General features: G+C 53.6%; 1 protein-coding gene across 1 annotated transcript in view; it reads left to right on the forward strand.

Annotated features, from left to right (window-relative positions):
• The first annotated feature begins 10,802 nt into the window (after nucleotides 1-10,802).
• The window catches only part of Vstm2l (V-set and transmembrane domain containing 2 like), a 29,368-nt gene continuing 14,974 nt past the window's right edge, over nucleotides 10,803-25,196 (forward strand). The window contains exon 1 of the mRNA XM_021194233.1: nucleotides 10,803-11,089. Within this exon, the coding sequence (XP_021049892.1) occupies nucleotides 10,969-11,089 (121 nt within the window). The 5' untranslated portion in view covers nucleotides 10,803-10,968. The remainder of the gene's footprint in view (nucleotides 11,090-25,196) is intronic.

The raw sequence follows: 25,196 nt of genomic DNA on the forward strand, positions 1-25,196 counted from the left end.
CCTCTTCAAAGCCCCAGACTTCCATGTGTCCTGGAGCTAGCTGTGACCCAGTGACACCGTGCACCTTTCCACACCCTGATGCGTTAGGCCGCAGGCAACCTGAGGACAGGATGCTATATAGCACCCCCTTTCCAGACTCAGAAATGGAGCAGGAAGGTGAAGTCCAGGCCATACAAGGAGCTGATGTAGCGATCTGAAACAGCCTCGGCCTGGGATGATGGCTCAGTCAATAGACAGCTGAGCAAGCATAAAGATTCAGGTTTGGAGTCCCCAGCTATGCAAGCGTGAAGACTCCAGTTTAGAGTCCCCCGCCCTCACATGCAAAGCAACTGAGTTCAGAGATGGTGCTGACAGAGGAAGGCAAGAGGCTCCCCAGGGGCCCTGGCCAGTCAGCAGAGCCAATTCTTGATCTCCAGGTTCAGTGAGAGACCCTGTCTCTCTCTCTCTCTCTCTCTCTCTCTCTCTCTCTCTCTCTCTCTCTCTCTCTCTCTCTCTCTCTCTCTTTGGTTTTTCGAGGCAGGGTTTCTCTGTGTAGTCCTGGCTGTCCTGGAACTCACTCTGTAGACCAGGCTGGCCTCGAACTCAGAAACCCTCCTGCCTCTGCCTCCCAAGTGCTGGGATTAAAGACATGTGCCACCACTGCCCGGCGAGAGACCCTGTCTCAAAAGATAAAGTGTAGTTCAAGCAAGGACGACACCTGACATCTGCCACCGGCCTGCACATCCGTGGCATCTGAGTATAAACATACACACATACAGGCAAAGACAAAGCCCACGTCCTTGGGCCCTCACTGAGATGATGTGGATGTGATTTGGAACCTAGAGGTCCCAATTCTGGCCTTTGTGTCTTAGAAAATACAGTGTGCATTTGGCTGGCCACATACCATGACTTTCCTTTGAGTTTGAAATTAGTTCACATTTCTGAAACAATTGAATATTCCAAACTATAAAAGCAAAGAAGGCATTTTTTCCTGCCCCCCCACCCCTGGATCCAGGGTCATAAGCTGCACCAGGCAGTGACTGGGGGCCGCAGGCGACTCTGTGGCCCTGTGAGGTGGGTGGTACTTTCCCTCACGTTGTAACTGAAGTGCAGAGGTGTCCAGCTGCTTTCTGAGGCCACACGGCCATGGAGGGGCTGGAGACCTGCTAGAGCTGGCTTCTCCATGGATAGGTAGAAGACCGGCAGGGACTGGGAGGCCAGACAGATAGAGACTCTGAATGCCTACTCTAGGTGGCAAGGACACTGAGCAGCAGTCCCATCTGCTCCTTACTGCCCTTAGAAGGAGGCGGGGCCTCAGAGCTGCTGCCTGGTCAAGGGCTGATTGATCCTTCACAGTATCTGGAGCTGGTCCCCTCATCCGTACCACAGGCTGCTGCGTGTTTTCTTGTCTCTGATTGTAAACAAATTTGACTAAAGAGGTAAATTAGAAGTTAATTAGAGAGAACATGATTGATGAGGCCGTTTGCCGTGATTGGGAGGCGTGGAAAGGATGGGGCTCTGTGTGGAGGCAAGGGATGAGAGAGAGGGGGTGAGGGAGAGGGGATGTAGGAGAGGAGGGTAAGGGAGAAGGGATGATGGAGAGGAGGGTGAGGGAGAGAGGGATGAGGGAGAGGAGGGGGAGGGAAAGGGGATGATGGTGAGTTAGGGGAAAAGTCACAGAAGATTCTGCAGGGGCAGGTGCTGTGGAGGGTCTACTTAAGATTCTTGTCTTCTAGCCCTGAGGGTTCAAGGCAAGGCCCCAGACTGAGGCCCCAGGCAGAGCACTCCATGAAACCTGGTAACTGGAGCCAGGGCATTCTGACCTCAGGATGATGCAGCCGTCCTGGGAGTGCCCAAACTGTCAACCTGGTGTGCAGCCTGGCTGGAAGACAGTGCCAACAAGCATGTGCATCACCCCCGGCTCAGAGCACTGTGGCCAGGTTGACCCTGCCCCTCCATTTCTAGACTGGGTTGTGTCTATTTGGAACTGAGTCGACTCAAGAGTCAGACCCTCTCAGCTCTATCAGTGACTGGTCTTAGCTCTGGCCTCTGGCCTCCCCTACCTCCACCACTAATCCTGCCTGCTTTCAAGTCTCCAACCATGGGGAGCTCACTTCCCCATAAACAAGCCATCTCACCCTGCCCATGGGAATGTTTGTCCTTGTCCTAGCTTAACCCCTTAAGGCCACCTCTGGGCCTCAGCTCTGCCACTAGCCTTCCTCCTTCACAACCCAGAGAAAGAGGCCTTCCCACCAACTCCTTTGTTCTCCCAGGGGAAAACAGGGTCCAGAAATCAGAGTGATGTGGAATAGGGCTTCCCTGAGTCTAGGCCCAGGCCCACCAGGCCCAGCCCCTGACATCAGGCCTAACATTCCATCTCTTCATTCAGCAGGATTTACTGAGGCTCAAAGCTCTGAGCAAGAGTGTGAACCACCTGGGAAGGCAGCATCTTGAAGACCAGGGCTACCGAGGGAATCAGAAGCTTTGCAAGAGGGTCTGTCCTCCAGCAAGTGGTGCTGCAGGGAGAGGGAATCAGAGGGGCATGGGACAATCTAGAAGCCACCAGAAGGCCAAGGAGTGGGAGAAGGAGGATAGAAGATGGGCAGTAATGGAGGAAGCCCAGGATGTGGTGTGTGTGTGTGTGTGCGTGCGCGTGCATGCGTGTGTGTGTGTGTGTGTGTGTGTGTGTGTGTGCAGATTTCATTCTAACTGGTGGGACCCTCCACAGTGCCGATGGGAGCTCAACCATGGCAAAGGGGAGTGAGACTCCCAAGATCCAGGCCTGTCCAGGTAAGGTACAGTGCGACCTCAGAAATCTCTGCCCTTCCCGGGGCCTTGGTTTCCCCACATGTACAACGAGGTAGCCCTCTAACAACCAGAGTGCCCACATCTAGGGAATGACCTATAGGGAGCAAGGGCAGGCAAATCAGTAGCTGGCGTTCTTGGCTTCTTGTTGCTGGTGCCGAACCACATTTCTCTTGCGCATCTCAATTGTCACAAAGCTAAGACAAGAGTCATTGTCTCCAGTCTAGAAAGGAGGAAACTGAAGGCTCGAAGAGATGAACAATGGCCTCAGGGCTGCACACTGGAACTGGGTTGAGGCTACTTTCTGATCCATACATGGGACAGTATGCACCCAATTGGAGTTGCACCCCTCAAGGGTGGACAAGCAGCTGACAGTTTGAGGAGGATATGCACAGGAGGACATGCAGTGAATGTAGGCACACACAGCAAGAAGAACCAGTCTTCTGGCCAAGCTTCTACTCTCTCCAGTCTCAGTTTGTCTCTCAGGGAAATGGGAGTAGTCACATCCCCCCCAGGAGCTGTCAATTCATCTGAAGCCAAGGATACACTCTTGCTTGTTCACTAGGGACCTCCAATCAAATGTATCTGCTCATCTAAACAGCACTTAGGTAAGGGGACCATTTCCTAAGGTAGGAAACTAAGGCATGAGAGGAGCGGTCCCTGTGCTGAGCAGCATTTGGGGCCATGACTGAAGCTGGTCCAGATGACAGAGGAAGAGGGGAACAGACCACCAGGAGTAAATGGAACAGGGCTTGAAGGTTCAGGCTACAAAAACGGAGAGCGGGATAAGAAGGTAACTCTTCTGCCTGTCATCCGCTGTGGCTTGGTTTAATCATGCGTGCTGGCAAAGACTGAGCCTGTCCCAGCCATCTAATCCCTGGGCAGCAATGTCTGTGTCTCTGAAATGGAAGGGGACGCTTGCTGGTGGGCTGAGTGCCCTTGCCAGCCTCAGGCACAGGAAGGAATGAGGGGACACTGGCTTGAACCAGCGCTTGTACCAGAACCCTCAGGGACCATTGATGACTCCTGCAGGAGGCGACTTGGAACCCAGAGGAAGTGGCGACAGGGTCTGCATCTGTTGGGTCTCAGGGCCACCTAGTAGGGAGGACTGAACCCCAGCACTGCAGGAGGGTAGTCAGGCGACCTTCATAACCAAGCTGAGGTCTTGACCTCCAACCTGCCCTTAGAACAGAAAGAATCCCCCTGCTTCCATGGAAAGACCCACACACCATCCAGTCTGTCCCCTAAGCACAACTCTGGGCCTCTAGGTCCCAGGCTCATTTTGTGCAAGAGGGGGTTGGGCAGTGCCCTGCAGGACCTCTGGCACTGCATGGGGTGGGATTTGCCAGGTGTTCTCCTCAGCGGCAGCACACTACCATTGAGGCACACTGTTCATTGTTTGCTTCGGAAAGATTCACCATGGCTCCAGGATCTGCCACTAGACAGGCTTTGGGCACCCCCCTGGGCCTCAGTTTCCCTAAATGCAAGATGGCATTTGTATACCAAGCCCTAGGAGGATTAAATAGAATAACATGGTTCTATCTGGCATAAAACTTGCCTGGTGCAGTTTGAGCCCTTGGTGAGCCATGGCTGTGGTGATCCAAAAATCACCACCAAGGCAGTCACGCACCAGAGCTTACTGTATACCAGGTCCCAAACCCAGGTCAGGTGCAAGAAACTACTCTGGAAGTGTTCTGCTGTTTTACCGGAGGGTGTGGCTGACTGAGCGGGGGGGGGGGGGGGCTTACATCTGGCCTTGAGGACACCATGGGGAATGAGAGGGGCATCATTTTGCCATTACAAAGCCTACAGTTTGGCAGCGGCAATGGTGAGGGGGCTAACTGTACAACCCATGGCTTCATTAAAATAGCGACGGAGGTCGTCTTGGAAGTCTTCTGTGGCTTCTCTGGCTGGGACCCTGCTGCCTGTCTGTTCTTTGCTCTGTAGCAGGAAGTCACAAAAAATGAATTGTCTCCAGAGAGGGTAAATGTTCTTTAGTGTGAGCAACCCTTCTTGATGGACACTCACACGGTGATTCGCTCCTTTCTGTTCCCTGAGATCCTGTATTCTGCTGGCCTCCACCTGAGGGTTCTGGTTACGGGAAGTTAGGGCAGTGGACCTTGGCCAGCACAGCCAGCTGTGGTGAACAGCCACACCCAAGCTGTGAGAGTTAAAAGTGGTCCCACACCTGGCACACAGAGCTCAACAGAAGAGCCTTCTCTCCCATTCAAGAGTACAAGGAGATGCTGGCCTTCCAGTCCCCTCTGCACCCCCCACATCCATTTTGCATTGTCCATTAATAAAAATCAGGAGTCACACGAGACTACTGTGCCCTACATGAGGCCATCCGTCCAAGTTGAGATGTATGGAGCAGGAGGCATGCTCATGACAGTGAGTTGTATGACGTACCTTACTAGGAAAGGTTTAGATGATTGATTATGTGTTGAAATGACATTTTTAAAAACTTCATATATTTCAAGATTGACTTTTATTTGTGCACAAGGAAGCCAAAATAGGGTAGTAGAACCCCCGGAGCTGAACTGGGGACCCCATTCCCTCTCTTCCTTTCCCCTTCTCTTTCTCACTTCCTGTCTGCATGCAGAAAGCAGAGACTATGTGAGAACACACAAGATGGATCCCGCCTCCAAGTCAAGAGAACGGGCTGCAAGAGGAACCTATCTTGCCGGCGCCTTGAGGTTGGACTCGAGGCTTGTGGAACTGTGCAGTGTAAACCACCCTGTCTGTGGTGTTTTGTTTTGGAACACTCTAAAACAAAGGGTCCTGGGGAGCTTTGCGGGTATCTTTTGGGAAGTCTCCGAGTTGGATGTCTTTGGATGAGCTCCTTGGCTGCCGAGGTGACAGCGGGCTGTCTGCCTGGTCAGGCCGTGACATAGAGGAAAGAGCCTGGCACAGCTGGGAGACCTTGACTTTCATCCCAGTTCTGGTTTCCACCTGTGGGTTGTCACACCCATGTCACCTCTTCTACCTGGGCCTCAGTTTCTACAAGGTTCAAGTAGAGTTCCATCCCTGCCTGGCCGTGGCCTTAAGGCCAGGAATGAACAGGGCCTTCCTAGGTGGCCAGGCACCCTAGGGGAGGTAGAGTACACATGGACTGGGTCTGCCCCAGGGTGCCATAGAAGCAGAAGGCTGCAAGCCTGGACGCTCACATGAACTATCTATGGAGGTTTCCAGCTTTGATGGATCAGGGAAGAAGGACAGCCATCTTCAGAGAGGGTCTGGCCATAGTGCAACCCCTGCGCTGACCTCCAGGAGAGCAAGAGCAGGCAGAGCCATGACCATAAGTCAGGGACAGGAGTTGAGGACCCTCTACCCTAGCTGTGCTGTATGACACATGGTAGACACACTGGGGGATGGGGTAGGGGACGGGTTTTTGTTTTTGTTTGATTTTTTGAGACAGGGTTCCTCTGTGTAGCCCTGGCTGTCCTGCAACTCACTCTGTAGACCAGGTTGGTCTCGAACTCAGATCTGCTTGCCTCTGCTTTCCAAGTGCGGGGATTAAAGCCATGTGCCACCACTGCCCGGTAAGGGGGACAGGTTTTAAGTTGGCAGATTGTCAAATGTATCCTCCACCCCAGTACAAGAATCCCCCAAGGTGAGGCCCAGACTTCAGTGGGCACAGCAGCATCCTTCCCAGAGATTCTAAAACTACAGACATCTCAAAACTCTGCCTAAGGGCTGGAGAGATGGCTCAGCAGTTGAAAGCAGTACAGAGGACCCACATTCAGCTCTCAGCACCCACATGGGACAGCTTGCAACGGCCTGCAGCTCCAGCCCTAAGGGATCCTCCTATACTCTCTTCTGGTCTCCATGGTCACTGCATGCAGGTACACAAGCCCACACAGACTCATAATTTAAAAATAAAAACAAATCTTAAAAAAAAAAAAAGATCTGCTCAGGTGTGATGATGAACGCCTTTAATTCCAGCATTGGGGAGGCAGAGACAGGTAAATCTCTGTGAGTTCCAGGCCAACCAGGAGTACTTAATGAAAATTGGCCTCAGCCAGGCGTGGTGGCGCACGCCTTTAATCCCAGCACTTGGGAGGCAGAGGCAGGCAGATTTGTGAGTTTCAAGGCCAGCCTGGTCTACAGAGTGAGTTCCAGGCAGGACAGCCAAGGCTACACAGAGAAACCCTGTCTTGGAAAAACAAAAAAAGAAAGAAAAAAGAAAAGAAAAGAAAAGAAAAGAAAAGAAAGGAAAGGAAAGGAAAGGAAAGGAAAGGAAAGGAAAAGAAAAGAAAAGAAAAGAAAAGAAAAGAAAAGAAAAGAAAAGAAAAGAAAAGAAAAGAAAAGAAAAGAAAATTGGCCTCAAAGAACAAACAAACAAAAATTGTTTGGTGGGTGTGATGGCACACGCCTTTAATCCCTGCACTGGGCCCAGGCCTGGGCCAGCATCTAACAAGAGGCTGTGTCATCTTCTACAAACCAGAGCCCAGGGAGACAAGGATTACTGTATTTCACTTTAATAATGATGGGACCTGGTACAGTCAGGGCCACTCTAGTGATGGGCCAGGAGCCTCAATGGCCATTACTGGAGCTGTAAGTTATTCTCTTTATCCAAATCTTAGGCAGCAATTTAGGAAATTTAATTAAAGGGGGGAGAAATGGGGACACCTTGAGTTCCCTGCCTCCTGTTAGAATGAGTGAAATACGCAGGCTATAAATGGAGGTGCTGTCGGAGACGCAGCTCTGATGTTTTATTGCCAAGTTTTATTCGCTGATGTAAACGTAATCGCTGGCAACTGGAGTTCTATTAATGCACATATCTCCACACACCCAGGGCCCTGCCTGCCCCACCCCCACCTCTGGGTTATTTTACTCACCTCCCAGGTTGGCCCCGGTGCTGTCTTAGGCATGCTGGTGCCAAGTCTGGATTTCCCTGCCGGTTTCATACCCTCCCGTGGCAGATAAGGCTTTAATAGAATTCCATTGCTCCTCTGAGCTCAGTAATGCATTCTAGAAATTAGGCAGCTGTATCCTAAAGCCATTGTTCCCCCTTACAAATGGGCTCCCTCAAACCAGTGACCGTGGGGTCTCGATAAGCTCTCATGAAGCCTCGCTCCCATGTTATTGGTGTGTGCAAGGTGCAGCTCTGGCTTACATTGCTCATTGTTAGGTCCTGATACATTTAAGTCGTTTCCCCATGAATCAGGCAGCTCAGGTATTTCCCCCCTCGTGACATTGATAGATGAGCGAGAGGAAGCCATTTAGACGGTGCTCTATAGGGCCCTGGCCCGCACGGTGAATGATTTCCAATGCCTGGTTTAATTTATTTTTAAATGAAATTTGTTATTGATTCTGGATTAAAAGGACAAATCTTACGGCTGTTACCACTGACAGAGCCACAGTGCTCAAGTGACACCTTTCAAGGAGGGAAGGGGGGGTGGCCTCCCAGAGTCAAGGGGAGGGTGGGGACTCTCTAGTGAGCTCTGCCGACTTGGTAGTGAGAACACAAGGTCCCCTGCTTGGAGCAACTTTGAGATGAGCTTCTTTCCCAGCTAAAGAACGTGCTCACCTTCCATGCCTCATTTGCGGAGGGGAAATAGCAGTGATATTTGCCTCACACCATCCACATGACTGCTGGATGCTTGCTTAGTTGCCTCCAGGGACAGGAGACTTACTCTCTCCTGGAGCATTCCAGGGCCCTGTGAGTGATTAGAATGCTCTGCCCTGGTGGATTCCCGGAGACTTTCTGGGGACAGTGTGTGGGTACCTTCCGCCTCGCCCAACTCAGTCATTTCAGCCTCTGTGCTTTGCACTTTGGATCAGGGATGCAGAGAAGAAACAATTACACAAGGAAAGCATATAGCCTGGAGAGTCGCCGCATCTGGCTCTGCTACTCACGCATGCACTTTGCACAAGTGACTCCATTTCCCCAGCTTCAGCCTCCTTGACTATGAAAGGAGGATACTGGCCTCAGGGGTCAGAAGTGTAAATGGTGGAACCCGGTGTAGTCTGAGCCATTCCAGTGATGGACCAGGAGCCTCGATGGTCATTACTAAAGCTGTAGGTCATTCTCTTTATCCAAATCTCAGGCAGCAATTTAGAAACTTTAATTAAGGTGGGGGAGTGGAGACATCTCAGGTTCCCCTACCTCAGGAGTCACGGATCTGAATATGGTGTGTAAACTGTACTACTGTGGGGGATACAAGTGGAGCAGAAGGGTGTAATGGGAGAGCCCTGAGATGGGAGACAGAGGACTTGGACCTTGTTCAGGAAAGCCCTCCCTGGTTCTTACCTTCCTAAGCTGTAACAAGGAGGGTTGAATTAAAGCTGCTCAGATATATGCCCAAGAGCCTGTTCTCTGCTGCCTGGACCAACACACTTTTAGCATTGCCCTGCTTTAGGCAACAAGTTCAACCTTTCTGAGCCTCAGTTTCCTGACAGTGATAGGACAGAGGCTGTTCTTGGAGGACCTGAGACTTCTTGTCCCTTTGCTGTGCCCTTCCCTCCAGTCTCACTCAGTCTCTGTCTCTCTGTCTGCCCCTCTTCATATTTTCAAATGTATTTATTTCCAGTCTGCGTTTGAAGAGAACGCTCAGGTCCGAACCCCGGTTCTGCCACCACGGCACCACGGTGTTCTGGGAAGATCTTGGATAGGAGTTGTTCAAAGAGTCCTGGGTGTCAGCCTCTGCGCAGCTGGCTGAGACCAAATGAGAGCTGTCCGTGGTGCTGAAGTGTACCTCTAAATGCAGCACCTAGCAGGGAGGGAAACTTGAGTTGATCCTGGTGACAACAGTGTACTATCCACCATAATATCTGAAAGGGGCATGGGGAGACAGAATAAAGACAGCGAGCACGGTGTGTCACTCGCTTCTTAGGTCTCTCAAACTTTAGGTACTGTGTGCTGGATCCCTGCGGTGCTGCGTGTGGAGCGGGAGCTCTGTCCACGGTGCTGAACTCTCGCGTCTAAGCACCCGAGGCGCTGTCCGCGGTCCTTAAAGGATGAAACGAAAAGGGTGCTGTCCTCAATGCTGAAACTATGCCTGCCGGCGAAGGCGGAGGAGAAATGAGGGCAGAAAGAATCCTTCCCGGGGTCCGAAACCTTGCTCCGGTTCTTTGCAAGACCTCGGAGAAGGTTGTCTGATGAAATAGGCTTTTCTTTAAAATGACCCCCAACCCTCTTTTCCTGTCACAAAATCCTCAGTTAAAGAGTAAAGAAAGGAATCAGAATTGGACTGCCACTCTTGGGAATGGAAGAGGCTTCATGGTTTACACACACACACACACACACACACACGCACACACACACACACACCACACATTCCATCTAGACCTTTCATTTTCATCTAGGGAGAGCCTTACAATCCAGAAGGGGGCGATCCAGTTCACTGTGTAGAACCCCAGCACCTCTAAGCTAGGAGTCCCACTAACTGCTGAGTCCTAGAGACAGGAGCCACAATGACAACTACATTGTGTGGGCGCCACGATGTTCCCCCACTTTACCCACCTAACTCCAAAGACCACCCCTTACTGCTTCTGGTGGTGGCGTCTGCCCCCATTTCTCAGACGAAGAACTAAAGGAAACTACACGTGATCACACGGGGACCCCAAAGCTGCCAGAACTTAAACCAGTTCACCTATGTCTCATCCCGGGTGCGCCCACCCCCATCCACCTGTCCTGCACCCGCCTGGCCCTGGCCCCAACACTACCCAGCTGGCAAAGTTGAGCGGCCCCCCCAGCGCGCAGGTCTGGTGGCAGGTGGGATGCTTTGCCCCTTATTCCCAACGATCGGATTTCGACTCCCAACACCTAAGTGTTCTGCCCTGCGGGGGGTTAGGTCCCCAGGTGGCCTTCCACCCCCGGGCCTGCCCCACCCCGCTCCCGCGCGGGAGCCCAGTTGCGAGTACCGCTTTAAAAATCCCAGCCTGGGCAAAACTTTGATGATAAATCAAGCTGCGGATCCCTCCGCCGCCGCCGGCTCAGGGCGGGGAGCGAGGAGGAGGGCGGGTGCGCGGCGGCACGGAGTGGCCTTCCGCGCAAGCGAAGAGTCCCGCAGTCGGAGGCGGCGGGCTGGGCGTGCGCTCGCTGCCTGCAGCCGGGGCCGGGCCGGGGCCAGCGGGAGAGGGCGGCGGCGGCGCCAGGCAGGGCACGGCGGGCGCGGGCTCTGCGGGCTGCGGAGCCCCGATGTGAGGCGGCGGCGCCCCCGGGCCGGAGCGCGCAGCATGGGGGCCCCGCTGGCCGCGGCGCTGGGCGCCCTCCACTACCTGGCACTTTTCCTGCAACTCGGCGGCGCCACGCGACCCGCAGGCCATGCGCCCTGGGACAACCACGTCTCCGGACACGGTGAGTTCGCGCGCCGCCCCCACGGACTTCCCCCGACTGAACCCCACCCGGGCCGCGCCGCTTCAACTTGGCGGTCGCGGTGCTCGAACCTGCGCCGACTGATGCCTCGGCCCAGAGTTCCGGGGCGCCCTCTGCTGGGACTGGGGACCCACCCTGGCTCCTATCCGGGGTCAGCTCTGCGAGAAGGGGTTTCCAAGAGCACACTCGCTCTCGCCCCAGCTCGCAGAAGATCCCCTCCACGCGCGTACACGCTCACACGGATGCGACCATACAGATGTCTCCAGCCTCGGACACACTCAGCCACGCTCACTGCATCCCACACTCACAACTCTGCACACCCCCTCCGAGCTTCTCCTCGCTGGTAAATATACTTGTGCCCACTACGCACACGAAATCAGACACTGGCTGGTAGCTCACCCTGCCAGCTGGCACCCGGGCACACACGCTTCGCTTCGCCACAACTCTTGCCTGTCTGCCTGCAGACACGGATACACATGCACGCACGCACTTGTGCACACACTTTGCCCACCCACTTCTCTCTGCCCGGATGCCTTTCTCCTTTGTGGGTTTAACGCTGAAACTGCTCCTGTATCCTCTTCATCAGGATCCATCCCTTCCACCGCCGGGAATGGTCCTGAGGGGCGCCGGATGCTGTTGCTTAAGACCTGCTAGCCTGGGTGGCAGCTTCCTTTGCCACCCATGTGGGTGGGTGGCACCCAGGGGTGGGGACAGTCTGGGGATAAGGAGGTAGGGACGGAGAGCTGGGATACACTAGAGTAGTTGAGGTCACTCCTTCCAGCTAGAGGCCAGGAGTAAAGAGGAATGTAGGGCGTTTGTCCCGGGGGTGGGGGGTGATCATGAACCCCTTGAATCCTACAGGACACCCCCATCTCGGGCACCCCATCTCAACCTTGCCTCTAGAGGACTGAAATGTTGAACTCCAGCATTGTGGAAGCAGAGAGAAAGCAAGTGCTGCCTGCACGAGTGTCTGAAGCGCCTCCCCACAAGAGCCCAAGTTGGCAGCAGAGTTGGGTGGTGTGGGGCAGGCAGGTGTGGAGGCTCCCTGCCCCTGAGCCATGCTGTGTGACGGGGCAGGAGTGGTTGAAACCAGAGGAGACCCTGCTCCCGTTCATCCCTTCTCTCAGCAGAGGCTACAGCAGGTAGCCTACACACAGAGTGTGATGTGCTCCGTGTGCCCAGGCTGGGGGAGGTGTGGACAAAGGGTTGAGAACAGGATGGTTTCTTTTGATGGGTGTGAGTTAGAGGTGTGCACCAGAGCCTTGGAACCCAGGCAAGGCCTTTTACAGGTGTGCTGCATGATTGGGGTTGCTCCAGAGGGAGGGGTTTTCAAAGCCATGCTCAGAATTCCTGTGCCTAGGGAAGCCCAGATCCCGGTATCTACATACACCTCACCTGATCACTATGTTGGACAGAAACCTCTTGCAGTTAACATACCTTTGTGTCCATCATTATTTCTGCTGACCTGACAAGAGAGGTAGTAAACAGGGAAAGGACTATTTCGATGCTCTACTTACAGATGAGAAATCAAGGCTCAGAGAGGTGAAGGGAGTTGCCCAAGGTCACACAGTGAGAGAGCGGCTGAGCCAAGACTGACTCCAGGGTCTGTCAGGTGAGAAGCAGCACTTTGTCCAGGACATTCCTCTCCCTGTCACATATTTTCTCATTCAGGGGAAACTGGGAATTCCTCCCTTCTCTCCCCTCCCGCCTTTCTGTCCAGCTCTGTTCCTTGGCACTGTCAAAACTTATACTAGGAGGCCTCTCCAACAAGGACTTGCCTTTCTGAGTTTGAGATCCCTTGAGGTACGAACATGGAACTCTGAGGCCTCTGGTCATTGTCTTTGGGGCACCAGACCCTCCGATTTTTGGGTCATTCTTGAGCAAGCAGGCTCTATCCTTTGTGTGACAGTCTCCTCCTGCCCCCTGGTGCCAGCTGCGCTGAGGGGGGCCAGCCCCACTAATCTTCCCATGCCTTCTCTGGACCAGCCCCTGAATTGGGGATTCAGGGAGGTGCTGGATGCAAAGGGGACAGGACCAGTTTCTGGGAATCTGATCCCCTCCTGACTGTGTCTCTGGGTAAATGGGTCACCCCCTGGGACCTCCTCTGCTCTGTCCCTCAAGAGATGGTCCCGCTGCTCTGCAGGGGCCCCACCACTCTCTCGACATTGCCAGGCTCAAAGTCACCAAGCACTGGCTGCTAAGGAGCCCCACGGCTGCCCCTCTGCCGGGTCCAGCACCCTGTCACCACAGGAAGGGTCTGGAGCCACTCACTTAATCACAAAAAGAAACAGTTATTAATGATAGTGAGACGCGGCGAATAAGTGGGTCATGTCTAATAAGCCATTTGTGTTCAGGAGGAGAATACCAATTTGATAAAAGCTGTGTGTGCTGAAAAAGCCCCGAAATTGCTGTTTAGCAGATTGGAGCCTGATCGTTTCATTATTCCTGGGCTCCGCGTGTCCTCAGCTGATTCAGGGAATATGGCCAGGTCAGGATGGTGTCTATGGGTTTAGGAGAAAGGGTTGGGGCTCCGAGCAGGGAGTCCTAGAGATGAACCCAAAACCTCAACTGCTTAGCTCAGAGTCAGCTCACGCGTGCAGCTCCACCTGATCCTGCCCAGCCACCAGCTATGGCCTTGCACCTGTCTGTCCCTGGGGCCGTCACACAGAGTGTCTGTGATCAGGCAGGTCAGCCAGCAAGGATGTCTGTTTACTCCCCAATGCCCCCCTCCCCCAACATCCACTCAACCGCCTTCAGAGAAAGCATCGCAAAGGCTCGCAGAATGGATGGTGCCCGGCTCTCAGAAGGCACCCGAACCCCAGCACTCAGAGACAGGATGAGGAGACTCACACCTCTTACATGGCAATGGCAGCTGCTCTGGCTTTTCTCGTAAGAAAAGGGCAGCTCATGGTTATGCCCCCAGCAGGGGCGGGAGGGGAGGGACCTACAGTGTACGGAATGCTGACTGAGTGTTCTAAGTGCCCAGACCTGTCCCCACTGTGAACTCATGCAGGTCGGCATCTTTTGTGTGAGGCTGGCATTAGATAGATACTCAAGGAAACTGAGTTTAGAGAGCTCACCAAACGACTCACCCAAGGTCGCTGTGCCTGTGCAGAACCTGGAGGACCACATCAGAATAAGGGGTGCCAGGGACTCTGGATCTGTCATCTCGAGGCCAGCCTTTGGGCAGACTCAGCCTAATCCTGTAATGAACTTCTTTCTCTGCACAGCCCTAACTCCAGGGGGGGTTCCCCAGGGAACTGTTAAGGCCACATGTTTCACCAAGAGGGACCAGAAGCTCTGGAAGACAGCAGATCTTACTGGAGTCCATATCTAAGCTTGCTGTGCTTTTTCTGGGTGTGGACAGGAAGGCAGAAGCTTTGTGAAGACATTTATAGGCCCTAGTCTGAGCCCACCGGGTTATTTGTGATAATGTATATGCCCCCAGACCACAGGCCTGCCTGCTTTCCTTCTTTCTTCCCTCCCTCCCTCCCTCCCTCCCTCCCTCCCTCCCTTCCTCCCTTCCTTCCATTTGTTTATTTTGTGAGGGTGCACATGTGGAGGTCAGAAGAAACATGCAGGAATTGGTTCTCTCTCGCTACTGTATGAGTCCTGGGGGTTTGAACTCAGTTTGTCAGGCTTGGTGGCAAGCACCTTTTACCTGCTGAGCCATCTCACCCTCCCTTCTTTCAGTCGTGCAGAGGATCAATCCCCGGACCTTCTAAGAACTGTCCTGCTGAGCTAGGCCCCAGTCCCCGCCCCCATCTGCATTTTAATGAGCTCTGACGCAGCTCTTGGCATCTGGAGATGTGGAAGCCCTGCCTCCAACAGTCACCCCTACCTGCTAGGGATGGATAGAGAGTGGGAATCACCGAGTACTCGGGCTTGCATTGGCTTCCTGAGGAGGAGTGATCTAGACAGAGAAGCCTTGAAAATCCACTGCAGCATGCAGCCCCCAGCCCAGCATAGCACCTTCAATTATTAACGTCTCCCTAGTGCAGACAGAGCCCCCAGCTTGGCCTGGCTCTCAGTCCAGTGAGTGATTTCTGCTCTGAGGTGCTCTGCACTGCCAGGAAGAAGCAGTGGGGTGCCCTAGAGGAGTGGCTCCTGGCTTTGACATGCAGCTCATGTTCTGGGAAAAAAAAAATGTCTCTGGCCTTCCAGGGTTCCTTACCTAACTGTTGGTAGCAGCTCACCATCGATAAACTGGCTGGTTTGGTGGCTGGATTACTGAAGAAAATCGAGTCCTGTTTCCTGAAGGTTCTGATGTTAAAAACGTGTGTTCTCCTTTGTCTCCTACACTGGTGATTATGCCATCAACACTCTCATAAATACCCAGCCTGGGCTTGAGGGCTCCCAGCCTCCTGTGGGAATCGGCCCTCAGAAATGGTTTACCTCAAGGCCTTCACACAGGTCTCCTTTGACACCTTGCCCATCAGCAGACTCCTGGGGCCAATTCTGCCAAACTACAGCTACAGGTGGCCTCTTGGACTCTACTCCTTGTTACACACAGGGACAGCAAGGGTGATAGGGAATTTCCTTGTGGCCTGAAGGGTTACATAGCAAGACATCCTTAGGGAAAACAGCCACCAAGTTTGTCTGTTTGTTTGTTTATTATGGAAGGAAGGAATAAGAAGAGAGAGGGGAAGAGAAGCAACCCTGACTTAAGCCACTTCCAGGTGGCCTCCCTGAGACTTTAGGTCCAAACTGACAGTTGATGGGGCTGTGGGAAAAGCATCTCAAGCCGGCTCTGGGAGATGCAGAGAAGGAAGGAAGGAAGGAGGGAAGGAAGGGTGGATGGATGGACGGCAAGGTAAAGGTCTGAGATACAAATTCTCACACTTGATCCCTCCATATTAATGTATTTTTAAAACACTAAGACAATTTAAGTATCGCACGTCTGCAGTAAAAACCTTACAAAATTGGATTCTCCTCCAAGGCTACTGGTCACAGCCAGGGGTGGGTACGGCTGACATCACTTTGCTGTGGGTAGCCTGGGCCCAGTCCCTGAGTACTTATGGATGTGTTTGCCAAGTGGGTGAGAGGGCCCAAGGGATCTCCCTCCCTGACCTTGTGGCGTGTCAGAAAATAAGCAGAGGGTTAAACCATAGAAGGCAGCCAGCCAGTGACCATCTGGGATACAGGATCAGTACCCACCTGCTGAGTCCCTGTGGTGCCCAGTATCCTGGAGAAGGAAGGTGGGCGGCTGAGCCTACAGCTATTCATCAAGCCCCCCCCACCACCACCACACACATAGCTGAATATTTCCCTTCCATCTTGGAAGCCATCAGTGGGATCTCTGGGGCCTTAGTTCAGTTCGGCTTTCCCCCCAACTTCCACTTCAATCCCTCCCAGAGCTTCCCCAGGGCCTCAGCAAACCTGAATCCTCCCTGAGAAACGGTCTTAGGCAGAGCCCAGACAAACCTCTTACGTTTTAATAGTTATGCATTTATTTTAATGTGGGCTGGAAAATATAGCCAGCACATCAAAACTGTGATTTCACAGATATGATTGCTTAGGATGAGACTAACCGGGTATTAAAAATAGTGGGTTTGTTTATAGGAAACCATTAAGACCATCATAGTACAGGTGGGACTCAGGTCTGGCTATGGGCATCCAGAGTGGGAATGGGCAGCTTTGGGGGCGTGCCAGGGCTATACGTTGGTGGGGGGAGGCTGCCAAGTGTTAGAAGCTGTTCATTCATTTACTCGACAGACACCAATTGAGCACCTGCCTCGTGCCAGGCCATTCAGCTCCTGGAAACTATTAGTGAAGTGGACAGATAAGGTTCTTGTCATGGGGAGTTGTCGGGCTTGTGGGGAAGACAGACAACTGTACCCATAAGGAATATTTAAGTAGATTTTGTGAGGCTGTTTAGGGAGCAGGGAAGCAGGGTGTGACGTTCAGCTCAGAGAAGGGAACTCACCTCTGGACCCTGACAGTGTGTAGAGAGGGCTTCCCAGCCCAGAAAGGGTGTGAGCAGGACCCAGCCACTCCTCAGCTGCGGATGTCATGGGCAGTTCTACTTTCTAGGTTCCTGAAGGTTCCTATCCTAAGCCAGTGGAGGGTGGAGAAGCCTGAATACAGCAAGTGTTCCTAAAGATCTGACACATTGCCAGCTTGCCACGGGCTGATTAGGAGTAGGTGGGAGGGGAGACGGAGAGCTGTGTTGGGGTGGGGACATGGGCCTGACGGCTTCATTCCAGCTCAGAGTGGAATGTTAACATGAGAGAGGGATGAACAGACACACCGGTGGTTTTACCCAGCTCTCCCTTGCCTCTGCCTTGCTGGGTGGCTTGCCTGCCTCTCTCCTGGCCTCAGTTTCCCCATCTGGACAATGCTGAGTTAGCTTCTAAATGCTAGGCTTCTAAAATCCCTTCAGAAAAAACCCATGCTCTGCCCAGAGTAGCAAATGTGAATGGAGTTAGGGGGTGGGGGGGTGAGGGGTGGGGACTGGGGGAGGGTAGGCTGAGGTTCCTCACAGCCTGAGACTCATTCGTCCAGTCTCTTCTCCACACACTTCTCCATTTTTCTCTCGCCATGTGGTCATCGCCACAGAGTCAAGGGCAACCCGGTTTCTGAGATCAGGGTGCTGAGGGGAGGTCAGATGTGATTGACCCGGAGACACACAGCTGTGGCAGGGCACAGCCAGGCTCAGCCTGGGTGAGGAGCACACAGCCAGGCTCAGCCTGGGCGAGGAGCACACAGCCAGGCGCCTGAGTTTTCAGCTGCTTACTTGGCTGCCAGCAGAGTGTGTAGGCAGTCGCTGGTCCTGAACCTGACAGTGCCCTGGCTCGGTGCCCTGGCTTGTGAGACTGTCATGGGGGAGGGAATGCCAGGATACTGGGGGTGCCATGTTCTGCCTGAAAGAACCCACAGGGCACTCTGGAGTCCCAGTCTGCCACTGTCAGGAGAATGCTGGGGTTCTGTGAGTGTGCCTCCACCTGGGGTTCCCAGCTTGGCAATGATGGCTTTGCTTAAATCATGCCTCCAGCGTGTTTGGGTGACTATCGCTGAAGAGCTGGAGCGAAGAAGGCAAGCTGGGAAGGAGTCTGGCTATCCTTTCGCTTCCCTGCAGAGGATCCAGCCTGGGACCCTCTGCTCTGTGGCCTTTGCCTCAGGGTCAGCCTCCACTGCCCTTGGGAGATCAGCTCAGGAGCTGAAAGGGGCCTTGGAGAACTAACAGCTTGGGGTCAGCAGTGCCACCTGCCAGCTTCTGTGTCTGCCATCTGCCTGCTCTTCCTCCCTGAGCCCACTTTCTCCTGGTAGTCTGTCTCTCCAGAGCTTTCCGTTTTCTTCCCTCTCTGCCTTACTATCTTTGCTCATTTCTCTGCGTCCGATATTCTCATCATTTCTCCAATGTCCCTCACCTGCCCCCACCTTTCTCTTCTCTGTCTGTACACCACACACACACACACACACACACACACACACACACACATACACACACACCTCACATACCTCATTAATGGCAACTCAGAACCACACACATATATTACCTATTTCAAAAACACTCACACAGAATGGGTATTCAACAAATGTCAACCAAATGAGTAAATAAATGAATGAACGAATGAGTGAATGAATGTGAAAATGAATGAATGAACAAGTGAGGGAATGAATAAGTGAATGAATAATGAATGAATGAATGAATGAATGAGCAATTGTTGAGGCTTAGAGGGTCCCAACTTGCCCAAACCAGTGGCTCCCCACTTTTCTCCATGTCCGTAATCCTCTGAGTTGAATGAGAACCCCACTGCTGTTTGCATGTGTGCACATGTAGAGGAAGCCAGAGAACAACCCTAGATGCTCCTCCTTCGACCCAAACCGTCATGATTTTTGAGACAGGGTTTCTCATTGGCCTGAGTCTTATCGATTAGTGCAGACTAGCTAACCAGAAAGCCCCAAGGATCCCGCCCCACCCCCCACCCCCACCCCAGCACTGTAATACCACCTCCTCCCCCTTTATGACATTGGGGATCAAACTCAAGTCATTGTGCTTGCAAGACAGGCACTGAACCGTGTCTGCACACGCCCCGTTGGAGAGTGGGTCAGGACTGCTGCAGTGTGGGGAACATGAGCTCAGGCCGGTGTGGGAGGCTGGAGGTGAAGCTGCTCACCAGGAGACCAGGAGTATAGTTCAAGGCTCACTGAGTGTGGGCTTGCCGGGTTGCTGGCTCAGCATCTGGGGAGAGCGGCTGTGTCATCTGGGGAGGAGGTGGGAACCCGCATATATACATGCCTGCATACGTACATAGAGTGTGTCCTCTCCCAGCTCATGCCTGTGCCAGGTTCCTCTCCCATCGAAAACCCGTGCCCTTCCCTGCCTGCCTCACTTCCGTCCTTTCTAGCTGCCCTCCAGGTCTCCTGTGCTCCAACCCCCAGGTACCCTTGACATCATTCTGCTGCCTAGCTTGTGGATGAGAAAACTGAGACTCTGGAAGGCAGGGTGAGCCTGGGCCGCCAGCCTGGATCCCTCAGGGTACTCTTGGCCACCAGGAGTCTCTAGTACCCCTTGTGCTCAGACCTTCAGGCTTGCTTTCTGGCTGAGGTGGGAAGGCAGAAAGCATGCAGCCAGGTGTCTGTTTTGCTTTGTGGGGCTTTAAAAAAATCATTTCCGGCCTTGGAGACGGCAGCAATTACTGCCGGCTCGCAGGGGAGCTGTTTGCCGCCTGTCATCGGCCCTGGGAAAGGGTCCCTAATGGAGGCCCTGCGGCCAGAGCTCTTGGTAGTGGAGACAGCACTCAAAACAAAGCCACACTAATGGTCTCTGGGCACGCAGACTCAGAGAAGGAGGGGCAGGCAGATGCCCAAGGAAGGCCCCGGGCAGGGCTGGTCACCTACTGGTCCCTTTGTGTGCCTAGATCCCCTGCAGGTAGGGGTCCCCTGTCACTAGCCCGTCCTGGAGTCTTGCATGCCCCTCCTCCCTCAGTCTCCTCTCTGCTTTCCGATGCTGGGCCTCTAGCCTGGACAGGGGGAACCTTAAGTGTAAAAGCCCCGGGGTGGGGCAGAACTCCTTCTGTTCTTGATTCTAGAATTGTCCTTGGGTTTAGAGAGGCCAGGCTAAGCCAGTTCTCTCCCAAGGAATAGAAGAGTAGAGCCTTGGAGAGGGAGGAGCCATACCAAGCCCACTCTATGAGGGGGTGTGAACGGCAAAGGAATCAGTCACGTGTCAGGACTCCTTGGAGCTGGTGCGGGGGGGGGGGGGCGCACACGCCCATTTTGCAGATGAAGAAACAGAGACGTGGAGATTAGCCTAGGGTCGGACTATGTTGAGAAAGTGCAATTCGAGTTACAGCCCAGCTCTGTCTTCAGATCCTTCGCAGGATGGCATCTCCGGGATCCCAAGGGCAGGTTGAAAAGGGGCTGTGACTTGGCCGACTTGGGTAGTTTCGGGGGTGGGGGGCGGGCAGCACCAGACCAGAGCCGTCCTTTCTCTGCCCCTGCGCAGGAGCACCCTGGGTGTGTGCTTCTACAGCTATTGCTGCCTTTCCCCCCATTTCCTGCTCCTGACGCTCCAGGGGAATCCTCCTGCCCCTCCCCCGCCCCCGCCCCCAAGCTCTTCTTCTCTTGGTTGCATCTCCGTGCTCCTTCCTGTGTCCTAGGATAGCTTCCATCTTTGCTCCTTGCTCTTGCTTGAGCTTTGGAGTCACACCGTGGGGCTCAAATCTTGGCCCTCGTTCACACCAGTGAGCCCCACTAGCCCTCAGGGCAAGGGACCCCTACTAGTTCTACAGGACCCGCCAGGTTGAAAAGAAAGTGTGCCCGTAGCCAGCAGCCAGCGTAGCCAGACTCTTGGTCCTCTTGGCTCCCTCCCGCTGGCCCTGGCATTCCTCCCTGGGCCTCCCACACCTGTCTGCCTCTCCCTCCCCGTGCCCTGTGTGGGAGGAGGAGGAGGAGGCAGGAATTCCACCGGGGAAGCCTGATCAACTCCCACAATCCTGCAAGTGCCAGAATATTTTTGCTCTCCTTAAATCTCCCTGGATGTGTAATTCCACTGCCATCCTCCCTCGATGTGCTGGTGGCCTTGGGAAGATCCCTGCCTCCAGCTGCGGGATGGCAGCATTGCCTGCTCAGTGTCTGAGGGGCCTGGCAGGAAACCAAGCAGGCTCCTTCCTTCCTTCTCTGTGTCTGTTTCCCCATAAGTAAAGATGCGAGTGAGCAGGGCCAAGCTTCCTGGCTGTAGTGGGATTTAGGAGAGAATTCTTACTTCACTAAAGGAATAATTGGGTGGTGGCGGCACAAACCTTTAGGCCCAGCACTTGGGAAGCAGAGGCACGCAGATCTCTGTGAGTTCAAGTCCAGCCTAATCTACGAAGAAAGTTCCAGGTTTCAAGCAAGCAAAAGAACAAGAAACACACAGCCCAGTTGACAGAGTGCTCACCTACCTTAGCTAAAGCCCCTGGTTTTACTCCCAGTACCGTGTAACTGAGCACAGTACCCCACATCTGTAATCTCAGTCCCTGGGAGGCAGAGTGAGGAGGATCAAGAGTTCAAGGCTGTTATCTGTGGCTGCATAGCAATTTGGAGGTTGGCCTGGGACACATGTAGCACCCTCTCTTGGAAATGAGGAAGGAAAGAGGGAAGGACTGATTGACTTGTGTAAAAAGGAATGAGGGACAGTGAGGTGGCTCTGTGGGTAAAGGTGCAAGGTCTGACCACCTGGGTTCAATCCCCAGGACCCATATGCTTGGAAGGACAGAACCGACTCCCAAAAGGGTCTTCTGACCGTATGAGTGCCGCGGTACAGGCCCCACCTGGCTCTTCATACAAAGTAAAATAGACAAAAGTGTAAAAACAAACAAACAAACACCCCAACGTGTCCTGTCATGAGACACTGCCACTCCTCTCAAAGCCACTGTGCTCAGTGAAAGAAGCCAATCCTAGAGCCCCACATCTGACGAATGCCCAGCACAGGCTAATCCAGTGAGGCGTACAGACGTACCACAGCCGGGGCTGGAGGAAGGTGGAGCAGGGGAGATCGCCTACTGGTTCAGGGCTTCCACTGGTGTGGTGAGACTGTGTGGGGACGAGACAGCAGTGAGGGGCGTGCAATACTGTGGGTCTCCCGGCAACTCTTCGTCCTTCAGTTTTGGGTTGGTTAATTTTAAGTCAGTTTCACCTGGGCTGGAAATAACTCGGGCTGCTGGGCATGGTGGCACAGGCCTTTGATCCTGGCACTGGGGAAGGAGAAGGAAATAGCTCTCCAAGGTGGAAACAGATCACAGTACTAGATAGTGGCAGTATTATACCTCACAGCCATCTCTTGAGGCAGCTGCCATCATCATTCCCATTTTATAGATGGAGATACAGAAAACTGAGGCGCAGCATCACTCGGCACCTAGCATACAGTTAAGTATTCAGGTGTGTTCTCCTTGTATTTGCATTGGTTGTGGCAACCTTCACACACACACACACACACACACACACACACACACACACACACACACACCAGGGTGGGCAGAGACCCCACTGTGTGAACATGCTCATGTCTAAACCTCATCAATGAATAATCCTACCAGAAAGCTGTGGGTGTTGGGGACCTACCATGCCCCCATACAACAAGCAGCTTCTTCGTCTTCATTAATCCATCCCCTCCTCAAAATAAGCCTTCAGCCAGTGCAGTGGGTAGGGACCAGGAACCAGAGCTCAGAGACAGCCACACCTCAGGCTCACCCTGCCCTGGGACGCCTGGGCTCCCCACCCTGGCCCCTTACCTTCCCTCCTGGTTCTTTTCCCCCTGCTAAGGCCAGCACAGCCATATTTATGGGGACAGGGCTGAGGTGCCTCAGGCTGCTGGGATGAGTTTGGCCTTGGATCAGATGGGACTGGAGACACCCATTGGGTATAACTCCTGAGCAGGAGGGAAGCTGGCTCCCATGGGGATAGACCCCAGCTTGAGGTTTCCCATTTCATTCAAAATTCATGAATTCTGTGCTGTGCTCCCTCCTGTGACTGTTATATGTGCACACCTCATTCTTCTGTTCTGGAGGGACGCCAGCTTTTTGAGCCGTTGCGTCCCTGCTTGGAGGAGAATAGACTAGAGGGTCCCCTGCCTTGGTTTTCGCCTCGCTTGTTCTGAGCAACCCAAGTATCACAAAGTGGAGGGGACACAAAGCATCGATGGCAGCGTCAGTCAAAGGCTCGGGAATGTGACACAGCACCAGCCCGGCCTCAGAGCTCTGAGTGGGAATTGTGGTACTAGACCAGTGAGGCAGAACCAAGCCAGGAAACTAGGGGTACCCATGGGTACCCACACTTCAGAGGGACCTATGTCCCAAGTCCCTTTGGATGGAGAAGAATGTCTCTGTGTGGTGTCACTCTGGATTTAGCAACAAACCTCTTGGCTTACCTCTCCTCCACCCACCTCCCTGTTCACTGAGCAGACTGGAGGCAGAGGCAGGGTTCCGCAGCAGCCTCGTTGGCTGGGATTCACTAGGCTGCTTTGCCTAGTGTTGATTTTTACAGTTTCCCTCTATGGATGGCAAGCAATGCTGATTTTCCATTTATGGCAGCAATAAAAGTCTCCTTTTAAGCTGAATTTATTTAAGTAAAATGAGAAAGGTGCTTTGAAAATAAATATTAAGTAAATAACAGCACCGATGGTACAGGAGCCCTGTGGAGGAGTGGAGGACGTCCTCCAGAGCCGGATGTGGAAATCGGCCTGGAGCAGGCCCTTGGCTGCTCCAAGTGTCCCCTCACTGTACAGCCTCGTTGGCCTGAAATCCAAACTTGTTCCCTCAGCCGCGACCCTCCTCTGATTTTCCATGGGGGATGCCGTACTTCATGACCGCTAGAAACAGTCCACGCCCTCAACACACCCACACTCTGTCTCAGCCTTTGTTCGTGGGCCCTGGTGTGCGCGTCTGGGTTCCGCTGTGTGCTCCGTGAAGGCCGGGTTTTTCTGAGACAGAGCCTTTCTTCGGGGATCGGGGGTCAGAGTTGGTCTTTCTGCTGCATCCAGGCAGCCATCTTCTCACTACGGCCCACTGCGTGTACCTTCAGCTGGCTGACAGGAGTCCTCCCATCTGCAGTCCTCTCACTTTATACACCTCTCCTCTAGGTTCGGGCAATCCATCAGGCTGAGAGAGGCCCAGGAAGAAACCTCCTTGAGGGGATCCCAGGGGCACACACTGTCTTCAGGGAGGAGGGGCTCTGGCTGGGGCTACCTCTGTTGCTCCTCTTCACCTGCCTTTCCTCCAGGGAGTTGCCCCTCTCCTAAGCAGTGCTGAGTGAGAGGATTGGATCTGTAAAGTAATCAGATCAGGAGAGCATCTATCCCCATGGGGATGGGGCAAGGAGGGAGGAGGAAGGGGAAGGGGGAGAGGGGAAGGGGAGAAGGAGATACTGCTTTAGGTTGGGCCCCAAGCAGCCTCCCTCCAATAGCCCCCAAGTGTCACACTTTCTATACTGAAAAAAGAGGGAGCCTAGATAAAATGCCAGCGTTGGTGGGGGAATTGCCCAGCCACTGCTCTGTGACCTCAGGCTCAGCTGCTCCCTCTCTGAGCCGCCAGGACTGAGGACTGTCCACCTAGCCGGGCCTGAAGAAAGGAGGGTGTCTTGTACAAAAACTGGGGTATGAAATAGGTTTGTTGCCTGTTATGCCACAGCAGGGGGCTAGCCCTGATGGCCCTGGGCCCTCTGAGCTTTGCCTTCTTGGGCAGCTTGACAAGGCTCAGCATGGAACCGTGAAGGGGTGTGGCAGGAGCTGTGGCCACTTAGCTCCCATGCACGGTGGGATTCACTGAGTGCCTGCTGTGAGCCTGGTACCATCCCGGTGGGCTGGGACCAAGCAGGAAACAGCCTGAATCCCTGCTTTGAGGAGCTTGTGCTTCAGTTTGATGATGGAAACAGCGACAAGCCCAAAGACAGCAGGCTAGTGAAGAGGTCAGGGAAGCCATGGGCTCATGGAGGGGACCTCACCATGTGAACACCCCAGGAAGTGCAGTGTGGGGGCATGGTCCAGATACAAGCTATGAAATGTTCACTTAGGGGCAGCAGCTATGACTTCAGGAAAGTCACTTGGGGGCTTCTAAAAATGTAGTAAAACACTCAGAGCATACATTTGTCACATTGATTTTTGAAAATG

This window comes from Mus pahari, chromosome 3, assembly GCF_900095145.1.
Source record: "Mus pahari chromosome 3, PAHARI_EIJ_v1.1, whole genome shotgun sequence".
Lineage (NCBI taxonomy): Eukaryota > Metazoa > Chordata > Mammalia > Rodentia > Muridae > Mus > Mus pahari.